Source organism: Sciurus carolinensis, chromosome 7 (assembly GCF_902686445.1).
Source record: "Sciurus carolinensis chromosome 7, mSciCar1.2, whole genome shotgun sequence".
NCBI lineage: Eukaryota > Metazoa > Chordata > Mammalia > Rodentia > Sciuridae > Sciurus > Sciurus carolinensis.
In genome coordinates, this window is record NC_062219.1 from 78,327,588 (window position 1) to 78,348,797 (window position 21,210).

The 21,210-nt window shown below is 34.3% G+C and overlaps 1 protein-coding gene across 9 annotated transcripts in view; it reads right to left on the minus strand.

Moving 5' to 3' along the window:
• The window catches only part of Dop1a (DOP1 leucine zipper like protein A), a 79,911-nt gene that overhangs the window by 1,997 nt on the left and 56,704 nt on the right, over window positions 1-21,210 (minus strand). For 5 of the 9 annotated variants that reach the window (XM_047559576.1, XM_047559578.1, XM_047559580.1 and 2 more), the window contains 12 exons: window positions 17,432-17,498; window positions 17,038-17,182; window positions 16,785-16,864; window positions 15,507-15,616; window positions 15,116-15,265; window positions 14,914-14,975; window positions 13,352-13,504; window positions 12,106-12,242; window positions 11,150-11,205; window positions 10,125-10,289; window positions 3,196-3,325; window positions 1,742-1,801 (listed from right to left, as the gene is read on the minus strand). In XM_047559576.1, the coding sequence (XP_047415532.1) occupies window positions 1,742-1,801; window positions 3,196-3,325; window positions 10,125-10,289; window positions 11,150-11,205; window positions 12,106-12,242; window positions 13,352-13,504; window positions 14,914-14,975; window positions 15,116-15,265; window positions 15,507-15,616; window positions 16,785-16,864; window positions 17,038-17,182; window positions 17,432-17,498 (1,315 nt within the window). Of the gene's footprint in view, window positions 1-1,741; window positions 1,802-3,195; window positions 3,326-10,124; window positions 10,290-11,149; window positions 11,206-12,105; window positions 12,243-13,351; window positions 13,505-14,913; window positions 14,976-15,115; window positions 15,266-15,506; window positions 15,617-16,784; window positions 16,865-17,037; window positions 17,183-17,431; window positions 17,499-21,210 lie in introns of those variants that run through there. The other 4 variants (XM_047559582.1, XM_047559581.1, XM_047559584.1 and 1 more) reach the window with 2 other exon arrangements.

The following is a 21,210-nucleotide window of genomic DNA, read 5'->3' on the forward strand; positions in this document are numbered from 1 at the left end:
AAACAGCAAAGTTTAAAACTGTTGCTTCTGAGACCTTTTAGTGCCATCTAACACCTTTTTTGTTGTGATATTTTCCAATAGACTACACCGCTAACTTTATTTAATAGACATGATTTTGGACAGGGAGAGTCAAATATAAAAGCTTATGGTATGCTTTGCATATACTCAAAAAGCTCCTATATTTTTGCATTCTCACTAACATAACCAAGGGCAAAGTCACAAAAATATTACAAAAGAGAATTAAGAAAGGGACATAGAGCTGTATGCATTTTACCATTAGTAAATCAATTAATTCCCTTTAACTAAATAACTTAAACCAATGGTAGCAGGGTACAGAAGTGAATAATTACTGTCTGTACTGGAGTATCAAGGAAGGAAGGGATTCCTCAGGAGAGAGAGTGCTGTCATCTTTCTAGGGAGGGGAGGAGCGCTAGACCTTGAGTCAAAGGAACTGGGTTAGTGCCCTGGCTCTGCCATCTACTTACTTTGTTATGTACTTGGGCAAGATTTATAAAGGTTCCTCATTGATAAAATGGGAAGTCAAATGAGAATGTATGTGAAAATTGTCAACTAAATATAAACACCAGTAATTTCTGTATTAAGCTAGTTTAAGAAACAAATTATACAGACATTAGTCTATCTAGATAAAGATATGAATGAACTGAAGGATGTTTAAATCTGGACAAAATTGTAATGAAAAAAAACCATGAACCTGATATAAAAAAGGAAAAAGATCATTGAGAGGAAAGAAAAGTATGGCCTGTCATTCATTCACAAATGAAGTTTCCTTTCTAAAATCAGATATTGCTGAGAAACGTTCATTGTTTACCTAATATTTTAGTATCACCAGTTTCCTAGTAGAAAAAGCAGATGTAAAATCCAGCTTATTATGTGTGATGTCAAGATTGTCTGCTTTTTTTTTTTTTTTTTTTTTGGTGGTACTGGGAAACAAACCCAGAGCCTTGTGTGTGGTAAATGTTTGTTCTACCACTGAGCTACACCCCAGCCCTGCTTTTGGAAAAGTGAAAGTTTGAGAACATTTAAAATAGAAGACTCCAAAAGCAAACAAGAAAAGACCAGCTAGTTCTTCATCTGTGGCTGAAAAAATAAAAACAACAAAACCCAGCTATCATTTATATTTTATTTCTCAACAATTATTTAACCTCTGATCTAGATAACAGGATATACAAAAGCATCTTCCATTCTGTTAACTATGACACTGGCTTTAAGGAGGATCCTGTGAACTGATTTTCACATCACTGACTATCCTTATTCAAGTACTGGTGGACCACACAACCTCTAGTCCACTAATTAAACTAATTCAATGGTAATTAAAGGGTATATAGACAGGAAATTATCTTGAGAAAATGAGTATCATGCTTGTACCTTTGATGTAGCTAATTTCCAAATGTAAGCAAATGATGGTGTAACCTTTCACTTACATTTCTATAAAGATGTGCCTTTAAGAGAGAAATTTTTTACTTAGCTCTTTACTAAGAACATACTTGTTCAGTGTTTCAGCTGTTTTTAATCATAGAACTGTTGTCCTCAATATTAAATCAAACCTATTTCTATACAACTGATTTCTCCTTTGACTTCAGTCCACAGAGGGAGAAAGACTTCTTTCCTGTTTACCACTCTTACACTTGTTGAAATCCAGACCTGGGTTTATGTTTCACTGTTTGGTCCAGATGTGGCAGCTCTTGCTGCCATATCACAGGCATCAAACAGCCACCCTCACCTGATGCTTGGCCATCTCCAATCCCTCCAAAATCACTGTTTTAAAGTCCTCCTCCTTGTCCTGTGGAAGGAAAGAGGAGAACTCATAGCCTTTATTCCAGTGAAACATATGCTTGGTCATGAAGACCTTGTTTAAAGGGATTTGGATGGGAAGATGCTTTTCAATCAAAATAGTTACCTTATTCTGTAAGACACGTTTTGGGCAAAAGACTGTCATATTTATCCTTTAAATAAGGGAGAAGTCTTAGTAAATATTCTCATTACTAATGAGATGCAGGAAAAATAGGGTGCATGCCCAGGGTCATATAGATTTGTCATGATTATTTTTCCAAACCCTATAACATCGAAGTAAAAGTTACTCCTGTTGTAAATGCTGGCTCCAACTTTCATTTTTGTCCTTTTATTTAGCTCCTAAAGAAGCAATGTGATCAAGTTCTTCATGTCCTTCAAGTAAAATCTTTTAAAATCACTTTCCTCCATTCTGTTTTTACAGTATGTGGACTTTGGTTTAAAAGCTGATGCCTGATTAGGGAACTTCAGAAGGCTTGGCAATTTCTGAGCACTCAAAGCACATACTTCTAACCAGGTCTCAAATAACCTAGAGCATCCCAAAACTGTGCAGTTTATTTTTGAGAAAATTTAAATGTAAAAGACAATATTAATAATCAAAACTGAAAAAACATTAAATTCTAATCATCTACATTTTATTTCATATGAATAGAGGACAAATACTAGTGATTATTCCCTTTATTAATCTGATCAAGTTATAACTAGTTGAGTTTTGATGAGCTAATCCTGTCAGTTTATTAAACTTACACCTACTTACTGGTTCTTATTGGAAGTCAACCTGACATACATTTTACAAATCCCTTTTAGTATTGAATTTTTCTCAGCTCATCTTTCTGCTTCTCATCATGATATTAAAATGAACACTGTGAGTATAACCTTATAGAACTGAAATGCTAAGTACTTACATGCATGGTTCCAAGATTTTTATTCTTTTTTGAGGATAAAATATTTTAATCTAGATGTTATTAATGTACAAAAGACTTCCTTTTTCTTCTCTTTAACAAATATGTGGGCTAGGGATGTAGCTCAGTAGTAGAGCACTTGTCTAGCATGGACAAGGCTCTGGATTCCATCCCAGCAGCACCGTACACACACACACACACACACACACACACACACACACACACACACACAAATGACCAAATGTTCCTTTTAGATCCAATGTATATTAAAATATTTGTGAATCTTAGGCTTATGGACATTCATTATCAAAATTACTTGTTTTCAAAATAGTTCAACTTGATAATGTCCTTAGTTTTCCAGGAAATATTTAATAAGTGCCTCAAAGATGCAATAGTTGCTTAATATATAAGAAACAGTAGTTACATAATATGACACTACAAATGCAATGTGTAATTATATAACAGAACAAAACAAATTTAGTACCTTTGCCCTTTTCCGAAGAAGTTTTGCTAGTCGTACCACATAAGGTTTAAATTCGCGTTGATGAATGCCCTGCCTTCTGACTTCCAAACCTGAATCATCTGAGGCCTCTGGAATAAAGGCCCATCGGTACCTGTGTGTGGAAGAATGGTATCAATATTCTTTTTAAGACGAACTTTGTGCCTTCTAAGATGAGGCAATCTAATTTTGGTAGATCATGATCTCACCACTTAAAAAGATTCAAATGCCAGCTGTGCTACTGGTAACCTTGTCACCTGGGGCACGTTTCTTAACCTCTCTGAGCCTTTCCTTCACCAGTTAATATAGTATTAAGTACCTCAGGGTTTTAAGGGATAAATAAAGATGTAAACCTGAACACAAAGAAAAGTACTGAACACGTTTATTATCTAATAGAAAGTTCTTAAAAGGAAATTTTGTTTTTGTAGCTTATTATCTATACTATAACAGTTTTATGAACACTTGATTTTCCAACATAAATTGCTAAATGTTTTCTAACTTAACACAATAAGGGGGCAAAGAACTGAAAGAACTTAAGAAAAATTTAAGTAGGACTTCTTTCATGCCTCTTATTTTTGTCTTTAATAAGTAAAAATGTTTGACAAGGGAAAAATTCAAACAGTATAAAAGGGCATGCCAAAGAGAAAGGTAGTCTCCCTCTCATCCTAGGATCCATTGTGTAGCAAGTTTCTTTTACTATATTCTTCCAGAGTTTATTCATGAAAGAGCACATATTCACACAACCAACCATCTCCCCCTTACAACAGAAATGACTGCTACTTGTTTTGACCTAACTGTATTTCCTAGAGATCATTCCAAGTCATATCCCATTCTTCTTAAAGCTACATAGTATACCAGTATTGGGAAGTACCAACCTAACCAATCTCTTAAATTGTCTGATTTCTTGGAATTCTGAAAGTGCCGTAGTGGTTACCTGCATATAATAATTATCTATGCACGTCTGTGAGTAGAGTGGCAGGATAAATCTTTACATGTAGCAGGATTACTGACTTAAGGAGAGCATATATTTAAAATTTTGATAAATAACCTCTTTGAAGAGTAATTGGATCCTTCCATGATAAACAGAAGTTAAAAGAATTTACAAATAGAAAGCCTGCACTACAGAATGTTCTCAACAAAATATTCCATGAGGAGGAAATGAAAAAGAACAATGTAAGTCAGCAAAGGGAGGAACTACCTTAAAGGAAAAGCCAATCAAAGGAGAAACCAGTCAAGTTAAAAACCAAAAATAAGCCCAAATGACTAGGAGCACAAAGCATATCTCAATAATAACCTTGAACGTTAATGGCCTAAACTTATCAATCAAAAGACACAGACTGGCAGAATGGATTAAAAGAAAGACCCAACAATATGCTGCCTTCAAGAGTCTCCTCTCATAGATAAGGACATCCACAGACTAAAGGTGAAAGGAAGGGAAAAAACCTACCACGCTCACGGACTCGGTAAAAAAGCGGGGTTTCCGTCCTTATTTCAGATAAAGTAGACTTCAAGCCAAAGTTAGTCAGAAGGGATAAAGAAGGACATTTCATACTGCTTAAGGGAACCATAAGTCAGGAAAGACATAACAATTGTAAATATTTATGCCCCAAACAACGGTGCATCCATGCACATCAAACAAATCCTTCTCAGTTCTAGGAATCAAATAGACCACAGCACAATAATACTAGGTGACTTTAACACACCTCTCTCACCACTGAACAGATCTTCCAAACAAAAACTAAACAAGGAAACCACAGAACTCAATAACACAATCAACAACTTAGACTTAACAGACATATATAGAATAGTCCATCCATCAGTGAGCGGATACACTTTCTTCTCAGCAGCACACGGAACCTTCTCAAAAATAGAGCATCTGTTATGCCACAAAGCAGCCCTTAGTAAATGCAAAAAAATAGAGATACTACCTTGTGTTCTATCAGATCTTAATGGAATGAAATTAGAAATCAATGACAAAATAAAAAACAAATTACTCCAACACCTGGAGACTAAATAATATGCTACTGAATGAAGCATGGATAACAGAAAACATCAGGGAGAAGATAAAAAATTTCTTAGAGGTAAATGAGAATGATGATACAACATATCAAAATCTCTGGGACACTATGAAAGCAGTACCAAGAGGAAAATTTATTGCATGGAGCACATTCAAGAAAAGAATAAAAAGTCAACAGCTAAATGACCTAACATTACAGCTCAAAGCCCTAGAAAAAGAAGAACAGAACACCGCCAAAAGTAGTAGAATATAGGAAATAATTAAAATCAGAGCTGTAATCAATGAAATTGAAACAAAAGAAACAATTCAAAAAATTGACAAAAAGTTGGTTCTTTGAAAAAGTAAACAAACCCTCAGCCACACTAACAAAGAGGAGAAAGAAAACTCGTTATTAAAATTCGTGATGAAAAAGGAAATATCACAACAGACACCACTGAAATACATAACATACTGAGAAGCTACTCTGAAAATCTATGCTCCAACAAAATAGAAAATACCAAAGACATCAACAAATTTCTAGAGACATATGATTCTCCCAAACTAAACCAGGAGGACACAAACAATTTAAACAGATCAATATCAAGCAATGAAATAGAAGAAGCCATCAAAAGCCTACTAACCAAGAAAAACCCAGGACCAGATGGATTCTCAGCCGAGTTCTACAAGACCTTCAAAGAAGAATTCATTCTAATACTTCTCAAAGTATTCCAGGAAATAGAAAAGAAGGGAACCTTACCAAACTCATTGTATGAAACTAATATCACCCTCACACCCAGACAAAGACACATCAAGGAAAGAAATTTTTTTTTTTTTTGTGTGTGTGCTGGGGATCGAACCCAGGGCCTTGTGCTTACAAGGCAAGCACTCTACCGACTGAGCTATCTCCCCAGCCCCAAGGAAAGAAAATTTTAGACCAATATCTTGGATGAATATAGACGCAAAAACCCTTAACCAAATCCTGGCAAACTGCATCCAAAAAAACATATTAAGAAGATAGTGCACCACAATCAAGTGGGGTTCATCCCGGGGATACAAGGTTTGTCCAACATCCAGAAATCAATAAATATAACTCATCACATCAATAGACTTAAGGTTAAGAATCATATGGTTATTTCAATTGACACAGAAAAAGTGTTCCACAAAATACAACACCCCTTCATGCTCAAAACACTAGAAAAAATAGGGATAGTAGGAACATACCTCAACATTGTAAAGGCTATTTATGCTAAGCCCATGGCTAGCATCATTCTTAATGGAGAAAAACTGAAAGCATTCCCTTTAAAAACGGGAACAAGACAGGGATGCCCTCTTTCACCACTTCTATTCAACATCGTCCTTGAAATAATAGCCAGAGCAATTAGACAGACTAAAGAAATTAAAGGGATACAAATAGGAAAAGAGGAACTCAAGTTGTCAGTATTAGCTGATGACATGATTCTATATTTAGAGGATCCAAAATACTCCACCAGAAAACTTCTAGACCTCTTAAATGAATTCAGCAAAATAGGATATAAAATCAACATGCATAAATCTAAAGCATTTTTATACACAAGCGATGAAACATCTGAAAGGGAAATGAGGAAAACAACTCCATTCACAATAGCCTCAAAAAAAAAAAAAACTTGGGAATCAATCTAACCAAAGAGATAAATGACCTCTACAATGAAAACTACAGAACATTAAAGAAAGAAATTGAAGAAGACCTTAGAAAATGGAAAGATCTCCCATGTTCTTGGATAGGCAGAATTAATATTATCAAAATGGCCATACTTCCAAAGGTGCTTTACAGATTAAACACAATTCCAGTTAAAATCCCTATGACATTTCTCATAGAAACAGAAAAAGCAATCATGAAATTTACCTGGAAGAACAAAAGACCCAGAATAGTCAAAGCAATCCTGGGCAGGAAGAATGATGCAGGAGGTATCATAATACCAGACCTTAAACTCTACTATAGAGCAACAGTAACAAAAACAGCATGGTATTGGCACTAGAATAGATATGTAGATCAATGGTACAGGATAGAAGACATGGAGACATACCCACATAAGTACAGTTATCTCATACTAGACAAAGGTACCAAAAACTACAATGGAGAAAAGATAGCCTCTTCAACAAATGGTGCTGGGAAAACTGGAAATCCATGTGCAGTAAAATGAAATTAAACCCCTATCTCTCGCCCTGTACAAAACTCAACTCAAAATGGATCAAGGATCTAGGAATTAGACCTGAGACCCTTCACCAAATAGAAGAAAAAGTAGGCCCGAATCTCCATCACGTTGACTTAGGACCAGACTTCTTTAACAAGACCCCCATGGCACAAGAAATAAAAGCAAGAATCAATAACTGGGATAGATTCAAACTAAAAAGATTTTCTCAGTACAGGAAACAATCGATAATGTGAAAAGAGAGCCTACAGAGTGGGAGAATCTTTTCCGCACACACTTCAGACAGAGCACTAATCTCCAAAGTTTATAAAGAATTTAAAAAACTTTACACCCAAAATACAAAGAACCCAATCGATAAATGGGCTAAGGAAATGGGCAGACATTTCACAGAACAAGACATAAAGGTGATCAACAAATATATGAAAAAGTGCTCATGATCCCTAGTAATTAGAGAAATGCAAATTAAAACCACCCTAAGATTTCATCTTGCTCCAATTAGAATGGCTGTTATCAAGAACACAAGCAGTAATGTTGGTGTGGATATGGGGAAACAGGCACACTCATACATTGCTGGTGGAGTTGCAAATTGGTGTAACCACTCTGGAAAGCAGTATGGAGATTCCTCAGAAAACTTGGAATGGACCCATCATTTGACCCAGCTATCCCACTCCTCGGCCTATACCCAAAGGACTTAAAATCAGCATACTACAGTGATGCAGCCACATCAATGTTCACAGAAGCTCAATTCACAATAACTAGATTGTGAAACCAACCTAGATGCCCTTCAATTGACGAAGGGATAAAGAAACCGGTATATATGCACAATGGAATATTCTTTATTATTCATAAAGAAGAATAAAATTATGGCATTTGCAGGTAAATGGATGAAGTTGGAAAATACCATGCTAAGTGAAATAGACCAAGCCCAAAAACCCAAAGGCTGAATGTTTTCTCTAAGTGCATGACAATATATAATGAGGGGGGCTGTGGGGGGAAGAGAAGAATGAAGGAACTTTTTTGGATGGTGTAGAGGAAAATGGGGTGGGAAGGGGGTGGGGGACAGAAAGATAGTAAAATGAAACAGACAGTATTACCCTATGTATATGTATGATTACATGAATGGTGTGAATCTACATTGTGTACAACCATAGAAATGAAAAGTTGTACCACATTTGTGTATAATGAATCAAAATACATTCTGTAAAAATAAAGATATTAAAAAAATTTTTAAAAAGAGTAATTGCATAATATCAGTGTATACTTTCAATAAGAAGGTATCTGTTGCTAAGGGTAAAAAGAAAGCAGCTTTTAGTTCTTTACCATTCTGATGGTTACATATAATTTTAATTGAATATCTCTTATGACTATAGCTCAATATTTTCCCCTATGTTTAGAATCCATTCTTTTTCTTTTGGTGCTGGAGATGAATCCTGGGCCTTGTGCATGGGAAGTACATGTTCTCCCAGAGCTACACACCCAGCCTTGTTTTCCTTCCTTTTGGAGTAAAAACATCTTGACGAGTAAAGAGGATAAACTCATTTTGGTTCTTGTTATGAAAGATAAGTGTGTAGTTCTTAATATTCTTCCTACAGCACTGAAGAATAGTTTCTATCACTTTTGTGAACTTAAGTATCTAGTTGATTTTAGACACTTTCCTACAATTCTTAGTATTTCTGAACGTCTCTTAGGATTAACTTCAATTTAATAGATATCCAGCCACTAAAATTCATCAAGGAGTACATGTATACGGTTTTCTAATGGAAAAAAAAGTTAAAAGAACTGGAATAACCTAAAAATAATTTCTAGCTCTTACCATAAAGTTTAATGAAAAGCAAGCAATTTTTGGAGGTTTAAGCATGTCAAAATTTATCCTATTATTTTTCCATTCCAAAATAATGTAACACAATATAATACTTGACACAGATGTTTGATCTTCTTCATAAACTCTCAAATTACCTTAGCTACATTGACAAAAAGAATCTTATTTTTGAAACTTTGATGAAGAAAATTTTGATGTGAAAAATTGATGTGAAATTAAATATATTTGAGCACTTACGAACAAGCCATGGTGAGAATTTTATCAGTCCCCCAACTCCTTTCAGTTCAATTCATTACCATATAAAATAAAAGTCTTGTTCATCTCTAATCCTTTCTCCACACTCTGCAACCAAAGTAATCTTTCTAAAATGCAAGCCTAATAACATTCCCTAAAATGCTTCAGTGGCTTCCTAGTATCCTTAGGATAAAGTCCACATTCTATAAAACAGATGACAAAGCCTTACACAATTGGGTCCTTTACCAGCCTTTTCTCTCAACACATGTGCTTCCCTTCCTCAGCCTTCACTCTTCACTAACTCAGTTTAAAATTCCTCTTAGGGCCTGTTCTGAACCTCAAAGCTTGGAGAGGTTTCTGTTGGGTGGCTTAACAGCATCCTACACATAATATCCATCATGTGCCAAACTGTGTGTCTTGGAGTTTGTGTCATATACACTGCTATCTCACATCTGGAGGCTACTCAAGTTTATTGACTGATGGTCTGTTCATCTTAATATATCTGTATCAATCATATACTTCCAATAACTGCTGCCCCAACTCTGCTAAAAGAATTACATTTTAGTAAAAAAATATTCCAACTTACACACAATTTTTAAAAATTAGTCTTAGAAGTCAGTGACCAAAGTAAATTTATTTTTAAAAATATCCATTTAATAACCTTGCTTTTACTTACATCTGAAACTGAGGAAGATTTTCAGAGGGCAATGCCAGAGCCAAATCCAAAAATTTGCAAGCAGACAGATATAGGTTTAACCACCGCTGGCTGTTATATGAAGTAGAAAAGCCATTACCTCCTGTATAGGTTGTCTCCAGGCCAGCCACAGAGGGGCCAGAGGTCCTGTAAGCAAGGGACAGTGCTGTCAGAGGCTAGATTCATTTGCTCACTGAGAATTCCTAGAATATTTAAAGTACTGGCTAATATTTTTCAGTCATCCTGATTTAAGTGTACCAATAATTGCTAAATTATTGGTCATTACTAATTAATTTTGCTGTTTTCAAAACATTCACTTTTGTTCTTTAAATTTTTAGAATGTAAAAATAGAATTTGTGTTATACTAGAGAAATATAAAAATACAAATTTTATAACCAAGAAACTTTATTACTACTCAGTTTCTTTCTGCAAAGATGGGGGGAAGCTTTCTATAATAATGAACAGTTATTAATACAGAATGTACTTTATTAACTTAGCAATGAAGAATATATTTAAGACACAGTCTTAAATAATTTTTCAGTTTATAAATCTAAAAATTTATGTATAAATAAAAATATTTAGCATAATTAATAAACTGTCTCTACTAAAAAGAATAAAATTATATTGCATTCAATTGGGATCTGGAAGATCTGAACATATGGATACCTTGGTTATATGTTACCTTTTATAATATATTTTGCTATGTGTAACAAATTTCAGGGACCAGATCTGACCTAGCAAAATTAAAGTGCTTAGTAGCTAAAACAATATTGTATTGCACTAGTGAACTAAAGTTGTGTCTAGAGGTCAATGCTGATAGTTTGATTTGGTCTACCATGTTTCAGGACTAAGTAAAATTACATTATATGTTCAATTAAATAATGGACTAATCATATAAAATATTCAGATAAAGTAGCATCTATATTCCCTACTTGTTGAGCAACATTATGGGTAATTTCAGAATATTAAAAGCAAATAAGAATATATTGAAATAAATTACATATTACCGTGAAATATCTTCATCAGCAGTGAGTTCCTGCTCCATCAATAAAAATACCTGTACCTGAAAACCACAAAATAAATGTTAAATGTTTATTTAAACTGGATATGTAAATTTTTCACACTATCTTTAGGCTATATTGGGACAAAAACAAATTCTAGAATAAAAATTTGAAATCATAGTTTCTGAAAGGAAAATGGCAAATTTTGCTGCACAGAGTTTTGCTAATCATTTAGCAGAGTCCTGTAAGATAAGGGCAGGCTTTTGTCTTTTGTGATTATGAAACAGTCACAGCTATTTCAAAAAATAAAAAGTAAGCAAAAAAAATAAGAGTAAGGAAATATGAAAGCAGACTTCTTTGTGGGGAAATTATAAAGGGTTTCAGAGATAAAGATTTCCCTTTCTCCACTCATCCTCCTTTCCCAACTCCCCAAATCATTCCTATGAAGAGGAGGACAACTGCATCTTTGAGGGAACTGAATGGTGTAGTTGGGATTTGGGAAGGTTTTACAGTTTTGGAGTTCAGGAAATCTTTGTGAAAGTCTCTCTGAAGCGAGTTTAAATGGGGTAAGTGCTGTTCTTCAAGAGTGAGTTTATGCCTTATGTCAGTTCACAAAATCCCAGCTCATCTCAATAGCTAGAGGTATTATTACAGGTGGGAACCACCAGACCTGTTGGCCAAGACAAAGTTAAAAACATAGAAGAGAGTGAACACTAAATCAGGTGAGATGAAGTAGGGGTTATTATAAGCTGCTGGACATCTGTATTATACAACTGAAAGTTTAACTTCTAAGGAGATGGCATCTGACTTGTTTTACTATTTTCAACTGTAAAATTATCATTAACTGGTTTAACTGAGTTCAGTTCTTTTCAAGGTTAGTTTTCATTCAGTAAGCACACGGAAACTAATCACATTATTTTATAATTCAGATTTATAACCTGATTGGATTAAAATTAACTCACAAGCTCTGTGATCATGGTAGGCCAGAGTGAGGTAAGATGTTGTGGAGACATTCTTAAAAGTAACACTCTGAAAAACAGGAACACTTGAGAGTGAAGAGTTGGCACCTGGGGCAAACGAAGACTCTCAACCAGTCTCTCTGAAAGAAATGCAGTATATTTTCATTGCCTAAAGAATTTGAATTATTACACAAAACTTTCTATGTGGTCCATTACTTCTCAGACTATCTGTAGTAAAGGATCGCTTTTTAAAAAATTATAATCTGTTGCAGATTGATACTTTCATGAATGATAACAAAATTACTAGAAAAATAAAAATGAGATATACAAAATACAACTACCATTATTACTAGATATGATGAAATCTGTCAAATAGCAAATAAAATTTAAAACATTTATTTTAATCATAGATAGGATAAGAGACATGGCACTGGTCCATGAACCACACTGAGTGAACATTGATCTACATGACTTAAAAATGGAAATCAAAGAACAATGCACATGTTGTATATGTGAAATCAGGCATAAAGGGTTAGGAAAAAAGGAATCATTTGTCTGGGAGAAGAGAAAAATCTCACTAGGCAGATGACAACTATCGTATTAGCTCCTAAGGCTGGAAGCTGCACAGTACACAGATTTGAGTAGCAAATAATTCTGCTATGGGTAAAGTTTGTCCCCACTGTGGCGCTATTTGGTGGCATGGAATGATGGGTGCACTGATACCCTTTTTGACACAGGTGGTCACCAAACGCATTTCATGAAGGTTATCAAAGCCATTTTATAGCTCTCCATACAGTCTTCAAATTATAGACCTCCAAATGTTACTTCTAGCTGCAATTTCCTGGCTTTGCCTATATTCCATGCCTTCCTTAAGGGTGGACATGATGTTGTCCACAGTGAAAAAAAATGCTAACATGCTTGCCTGCAGAGGAACAGTCATGGCTTATACTCAAACAACTCCTAAGAAATTAGAAAATTTCTTAACAATCAGTATACAAACAATAAAACTGAGACCATATTTAGGCAAACCCCACAAATGCAGTGTTGTTTTTAGATACTAGAAATAATTTTTGTTATTTCAGTAGAAAAATTTCTAATTACATAATGTTCCCTGTCAACATACACTTGGTATATTTCACCTCAAGTTACAATATAGGGAAAGTACTTTCTAAGGAAGAACAACAAAAACAACAATAACAACAAACTATAGTTCAGAAGGTAGAGAAAATAAAAGATTTTAACTACTTACCTTGTATATCTGGCAGATATTTCTGGTACTGGTCAATTTCACTGCTAAAAATAGCAAATGCAAGTCTTTTGAGAAGCATGGCTCTCTGTTCTAGCTCCACATCTCTGTTTGCAAAGAGATTAAGTGAACTGCTTTGAGCCACAGCTACTCGAGCTGCAAAAAAAGAAAGAGATGAGAGAGGTCATGAGAAGACCTGTAGTCAACTGAGAAAAAATGATTGTTATTGTTTTTTAAAATGGAGAGATGCTCTATGATATTTACTTGAGGTAAAGAACTTTGGACCACTCTGGCACAGAAGAGCTGGCAGATCCAATATACACATGCCACAAGGCCAAGTAGGAAGAATTGTCATATATAGATACAAGAAAATTTAGAACTATAGGTTTTAGAAGGCAAAATCACTAATACCATTTTACAAAATCCCTTAAATTTTATGCCATCTGCTTAACCTTTTGCATTATTTTAAAAATAATTTCTAGCATGACCTGTCCTGGCCTAACTCTCTCTCCTTCCTCATGTTTAGTTACTCACCCCTAACTTACTCTACCGCAGCCATGTTGTCTTGCTTACTATTACATGAACTTATCAAGTTTGTTCCTACTCAAGCCCTTTGCAATTTTTGTTCCATATGCCTGGAATATCCTGTCTTTAGATCTTTTCATGGTTGGTTTCTTTAGTTTCACAAATATGAGCTCTTTAGTTATTTAAAATCTATCATACATGGTCCCTATTTTATTTCCTTCATGATTTCTTCCTGAAATAATTTTATTAAGGTTAGGTTAGTATAATGCCTGGCCCATTGTTGTTGTTTAATAAATGTATATTTGTTGAATAGGTGAATTTGAAACTTAGAAAAGTCTATGAAGATGAGAGAAGAGATAATATGGTGCCCTTTTTCCAGAGGAGAAAATCATAGCTTGGACTAAAGAATTTGCACAAAATCTTCCAGACTCATAAAATTTCACTGCTATTTAAGTTCATTTAGTTTAGTAACTTTCACACTTTAATAATAAAAATAAAAAAATAAAAATAAAATTAAAAAAAATCTTTTGAATCCCTAAAAAAAAAAAAAAAAAAAGAATTTAAAATCTTTTTTTTCCTCAGAAGAAATACAAAATAGAACCCTAATAACATAAAAAAGTCAAGACTCAATAGAGGGTGACTCTGACCTTGGTTCCTCTCTCTGTTCCTTCAGAGGAGATAACAGAGCACTATAGATTTAGAGTGACCTGTCTCAGAGATTTGGATTCAATTGTCTGCCCTTCTCTATCTCATCAACTCCCACACTTTTATTCATTCAATATTTATTGAATGCCTATAAGTGCCAAGTACTATGCTGTGCACAATTTAAAACCAAATTAGACTTGGTCCCTTTCTGTCACTAGTTGTCTCAAAAGGTAAGCTGTCCTAAGTTTTAACATTATATTTCCATAGGATATTATATACAGTTTGACAAAGAGCTAATTCAGTAGTTTCCAGAAATCAGCAAATAAATAATGAGAATGAAGAATCGTGTACAGATAGGAAAGATACTGCTTCAGTTGTCACCTCACAATACTCACTCATTAAATCTCTAAATGTTGTCTTATCATGTGTCATCAGATTGTCCATAATTGCTCTCCAGCTGCAAAAGATAAAGAATATGATATGTAATTAAGATTTTGTTCTTATTGGTAAAGCTTTCTAAATTTGCGAGATAGTAACTGACTTCAATAGACTGTGAGATGCATTATCATGTTGGATGCAAGCAACAGGATGACATACTGATTAACACAAGAGGCATCCATCTGAAAGAAACTGGGATCCATGAAGAGGTCAAAGGCTTCTTTTTTCCAAGCTCTCCGAGTGTATTGATACCCACTGAGACTGCTGAGCAGCTGGACACAGGCCCGATAACTAGGGGCATTATGTGCACTATAAGAAAGAAAGACTATCTTAATCTCTTTGTTTTAATTTTAATCATCATATTAAATTATGTAATTGCTCACATTTACACAAGACAATGATGGCATGAGGACACAAAATAGCACCATAAGAAAACAATACAATAATAAAAATTTAACTATATAATACAAGGTAAGAATGTCATTTTGTAAATGGCAATAAGGGAACAGAACTTGTTTCTAAAGGTTATGAAATAATTTAAATGTATTACCTGTGATTTCGGAGGTAGGGCACAACATAATGCATAATGTTTACAAGTAAAGGAATAACTCGCTCCTTTTCATCACTATAGAAAACCATATCTAAAAGATGAGCCAAAACCTATAAAACATAAGGAAATGGAATAATCTATGAGCTAAAACATCATCTAAAGACAATTTGGTTTTCAGTTTGTAAGAAAACCTAGAACACCTTAAAATTAGAAAAATCTAAATGAGATTGCTTTAAATCATTTTTATATTAGTGGTTTCTGCCACAACCTAACTTTTTGGGTCTACTATAGCTAGGATATAAATATGGACAGATTTTGCTATTTCCAACTGAGGTAGGTAAGTATAAAAAAGAGTTCAAGAACCTTCTAATATGACAGTGAGTAAACAGTGATTTTAGGACTAGAAAGTCATTTTCTTCCCCTGAGTCAGTTAAAAGGAGGCTTGGAAAACCCAAACAAAGGAACTGGACTGCTCAAGTTCCAACTCTGTCAATAGTTCTAGTAGAAATAATAATTACAACTATTAATAGTTATAATAGCCTTAGTCAAAATGTGTTCTCATGTTTTTAAGGCTCAGCGATCACATCTGTAAAGGGAAAACAAAAATAACACATAGCTGTATAACATAAAAACAGCTTGACAGAGAATGTATATGAAAATGTTTGCTAACCAGTAAAATGCTTACTAGTGAAAACATCACTAAACTATTTCTACCCCTCCTCATCACAGTGGGGCATGAAAGCACTTTTCCTAAAAAAGACACTTTAAAAAAATAGTGCATTGGGAAAGGATACAACATTGAAAGCAACATCATGGGAAGGGGAAGCAACACCACTAATGTTGAACAAGATACTCCAAATACAGATAAGGTCAAAAATCTTACATTTATTTGTTTTATATACTGATTTCTATAAGTTCAAAACTAAAAATTATAAATATAAAATTTCAAATTAAAAACTTCACTATAAGCTGGGCATGGTGGCACATGCCTATAGTCCCGATGACTAGGGAGGCTGAGCAGGAGGATCTCAAGTTCAAAGCTAGCCTCAGCAACTTATCAAGGTTCTAACTCCGTGAGACCCTGTCTCTAAATAAAATACAAAATAGGTCTAAGGATGTGACTCAGTGGTTAAGTGCCCCTGAGTTCAATCCCCAGTACCAAAAGAAAAAAAAAAAAAACACAAAACCAAACAAAAAAACACTTCACTATAAGAATTACTTGTTCATATTTAATTAGTTTGCTTTAGAGTTCATGTGAAAAAACTTGACAATGATTACCTCAGAAAGTAAAGTCAATGCATGGACACTATACACAGAGGGAGTTATGTTTGAGGTTTCCATTGCAGGTGATAACATATCTAAATAAAGAGAAAAGACAGGTAAAGATACTGGTTAGTATTTTTCCACTGAAAAAAGTTATTTACTAATAATGAGAAATGGGATTAGTATATGGTACTTACATGCTAACTGAAATGACTTCTTACTGAATATATACCCACAGATAATAAACCTAAAAGTCTGAGAGCAATACCTTCAACATCAGATTCCAAATTGGTTCCATCCACCATTATTTTGGGAGAAGGCTTAACTTCCAGATTGCGTCGTAGCCATGTTGTTTGTTCCAGAGAGGAACCAGCAATTGCACCAATAGCATCCACTATTTTATGAGTCACATCCTAAGGAAACAAGGAAGAATCATTCTATATGTATACATGAATACATACATTTAGATATTATATGTATGTGAACTTTTGTAGTTTTCTATTTTTTTACAATAGATATTTTACAATAAATATTGATGACTTTTACAGAATATTCAGAATTGGAAGAGACTTCACAGGTTATCTTATAGACATTTCTATTATCAAGTTGATTGCATTGAGAAACACAGTTTTGGCAATAGTTCTGAACTCAGGATGCCATACCTGAAGGTCTCTTTGGTCTTTTTTATTTTCCAAACTGGGATTTTTCATAATAAACTCATTCAGAACCCTAAAAGGGCCATAGGAAAACAAAAAAAAAAAAGTATTAGTCTAAAGAAAATGGTGCAATTTAATTTCTTTCAGTAAGGGGCTTTGTGACCTCTCTTACTATTTTAAATATTTAATGAATACATATATACAATTTCTATGACTCAATCAAAATGAATATATGCATTAAAAGACAAATACAATGATAGTGGCAGCAGCATTATTTGTAAGAGCAGAGAAAACTAAAGGGAACCCAAATGTGTTTATCATCAGAAGAGATAAATTGTAGCATGTTAATACAATGAGATAAACATCATTACCCTATGTACACATATGATTACACAAATGTATGAATCTATATTGTGTACAACCACAGAAATGAAAAGCTGTACCCCATTTGTGTATAATGAACCGAAATTCAGTCTCTAAAAATAAATAAAATTTTAAAAAATACAATGAGATACTAAACAGCAACGAAAATTAGTTTAGCTACATAAGGTATATTGATGCATCTCATAAATATAAGTAAAAGGTACCACATACAAGATAAAAATATTTATATATACCTATAGTTCTAAAACAAGGTAAAATCCATCTGTGGTGTTAGAATAGTGGTTATCTTTGAGGAGATTAAATAATAGTAGTTCAGAGAGGTTCAAAAGGACACTTTTATTTCTTAATCTGAGTTTGTGATTTTATAGCTGATATGTTTACTTTTCACACTTTGACTTGTGGAGTTTATACTATTTATATGTTTTTCTATGTGTAGACAAAAACAAAAGCTCTCCAACCTTGAAATGTTAACATAGAATAGTATCTTGCCATGTATAAAAACAGATTTATAATACTTAATGAAGAAAAAAAATTTTGATTTTTTGATAAGATTCTGCTCAATATTTACTGACTTAATTTTTAAAAAGATAAGTTATATGTAAATTATATGCATATTTATTTCCAAACTAACATGTAAAGAGCAAACTTTATACCAATTTCTATTTTGTAATTAGGAAATTTTAGAGGGTCAGTAGAATGGTTGGGGGAAAAAAAGGAAAAGCCACCAGAAATTATAAAAGGGAATTAAGTTTCTAGTATGGATAAAAATATTCAACTCTTTGTTTTAATGCTCAATCTGAGTACACACATGTTGATAAGGATCTTCCATTATCTGAGAAAGAAAGAAAAGGTAGGTAAGGAAACAATAAAATCTTGTAGGGGAGAACTTACAAATCAAAACAGATGGTCTTAATTTTTTAATGAAATTAACCAGAAGAGTCATCTGGTGTTGATTCAAATAACTATAGATATATTCCCTTCATGAGCCTTACAACTTCAAGTTAGGTAAGCATATAGTATTCTTGCCGATAGATGGGAAAATAGTTTGGGAGAGGTTTACTAAAGTACTGAAGGTCATAGAGAGGAGGGTTGGTACTTGAGATCAGAAGAATCAGAAATCTTTATGAGAATGTTGCTTGATTCAAATGTCTACATTTATCTCTCATCCTTAAAAATCATACACATTAGGTATCTATACAACCTTGACCCAGGAATTGCAGACACTTTGTCTACTGCTCTTTTCATTATACATTTAGTGTCTAAAACTTCTTCAGTATTTTGATTTAGATAATTTTCAAAATTGATAGTATAAGGGTCTAGAGATCATCACGATCACTGAAATTCTTGAGCAGGATCTCAAGTTTACCATGTCGGGGCTGGGTCCTGGACTCAACTATGGCATGATGATCTGCTCTCCCTAAGCTCTCCCCATCTTCCTATCATATTCTCTCTGTTTCCTGATGGAAGACTATTCCCATATTTACCAGAACATTCAATTTCATATTACTGACCTGAAGAACCCTTCCCTCCCCTTTACTTCATAGACCATTGGTTGCCAAAGTAAAATAGTTCTTAAAGATAACAAGGGTAGAAGTTAAGTCTATGAATGTAGAACCACAATTAACACAAGCAAAATCATCATAAGAGCTGTAGAAGTTGACTAAAAGTTCTTTACATTTGGTTGATTTAATAACTATTCAGTGTGATAACATGCTGGCTGTTGTTGGCTATTATTAATAACATCATTGAGGTAATGCAAAAAGGTTGAGAAAAAGGTTACACTATACCCTCATCTCCCTTATGTCTTAAACAGTTCTTTTCAAACATGATGTTTGTACAAGCACTTGAGGAGCTTGTTCAGATGTAATTCTGATTCAGGTCATCTGAGATGGAGCCCGAGATTCCACATTTCTACCCAGTTGCCAGCTTGTTAACTGCGGGTGATTCCCATGCTGCTAGTCAGAGGACCAAACTTTGAGTAGCAAAGCCTTAGAGAAAATGCATCCTTCTTTCTCACCCTTATAACTATCATTTTCTGTTCTTAATCCCCTTCCAACTGTCTCTGAAATCTGGTGCTATCAATGAGTCCCCTTCTCTTTGAAATCGTCTAGCTTTTTTTCACTTAGGTAACACCTATTAATGGCCAAGCAGTGTTTTAAGAATTTAACAAATATTAACTCATTTAATCCTTGTAACAACTTTTAAGAGGATAGGAACTACTATCATCTCCATTTTACAGGGAGTTTTTTTGTTTTTTTTTGCAATACTGAGGGTTGAACCCAGGGGTGCTCTACAACAGTTATATCCCCAGTCTTTTTAAAATTTTTTTACTTTTTAGACAGGGTCTTTCTAAGTTGCCCAGGCTGACCTCAAACTTGAGATCCTCCTGCCTCAGAGTCCCAAGTTGCTGGGATTATGTATTATGTACTATGTATTTCGGTGTCAGCACCTTGAGGGATATGTTAAGCAACCTACCAAGGTCTCATAGTTAATAGGTAAAGGAGCTGATGAGATCTGAACTCAGGTAGAGTACAACTTCAGCATTTTTGCTGGTAACTACTCAACATCTGCAGCCCTTCCTTACCATTAAAATGGCAAATTCTAAACCACATGTTTTGCTACACTCTCGTTCACCTCTTTTCATGATTGAACAGCTTCAAGAATAATCCACTTTTCCACTCTAATCCTTTGCTGTTAATACCTTTTTTTTTTGTGGTGCTGGGGATTGAACCCAGTGCCTTGTGCTTTCAAGGCAAGCACTCTATCAACTGAGCTATATCCCCAGCCCAATACCTGTTCTTAATACTTCACCAAACTTCTCTCTCCTAAATCACAACCCTTCTCCAAATTACAAAAACATTATCACTTGCAAATCCTCATCTTTCTTACCTTTCTGAAGCAAAGGTAAACCTACTTTTGCTCTTGAAACACTGAATAAACCTGGTTTTCTTCTAATTTTCTGATATTTTCTTTTCTCTCTCCTTTTGCTGGCCTCTTTTCCTTCTTTTTATTTATTTATTTATTTATTTATTTTTTATTGTATACAAATGGGATACATGTTGTTTCTCTATTTGTACATAGAGTCAAGGCATACCATTTGTGTAATCATACGTTTACATAGGGCAATGATGTTTATTTTTTTTCCCTTTCCCCCCCACCCCTCCCACCCCTCTTTTCCCTCTATACAGTCCTTCTTTCCTTCATTCTTACCGCTCTCCTTATCCCTAACCCTAAACCTAACCCTAAACCTAATGCTAACCCCTCCCACCCCCATTATATGTCCTTATCCGCTTATCAGCGAGATCATTCGTCCTTTAGTTTTTTGAGATTGGCTTATCTCACTTAGCATGATATTCTCCAATTTCGTCCATTTGCCTACAAATGCCATAATTTTATCATTC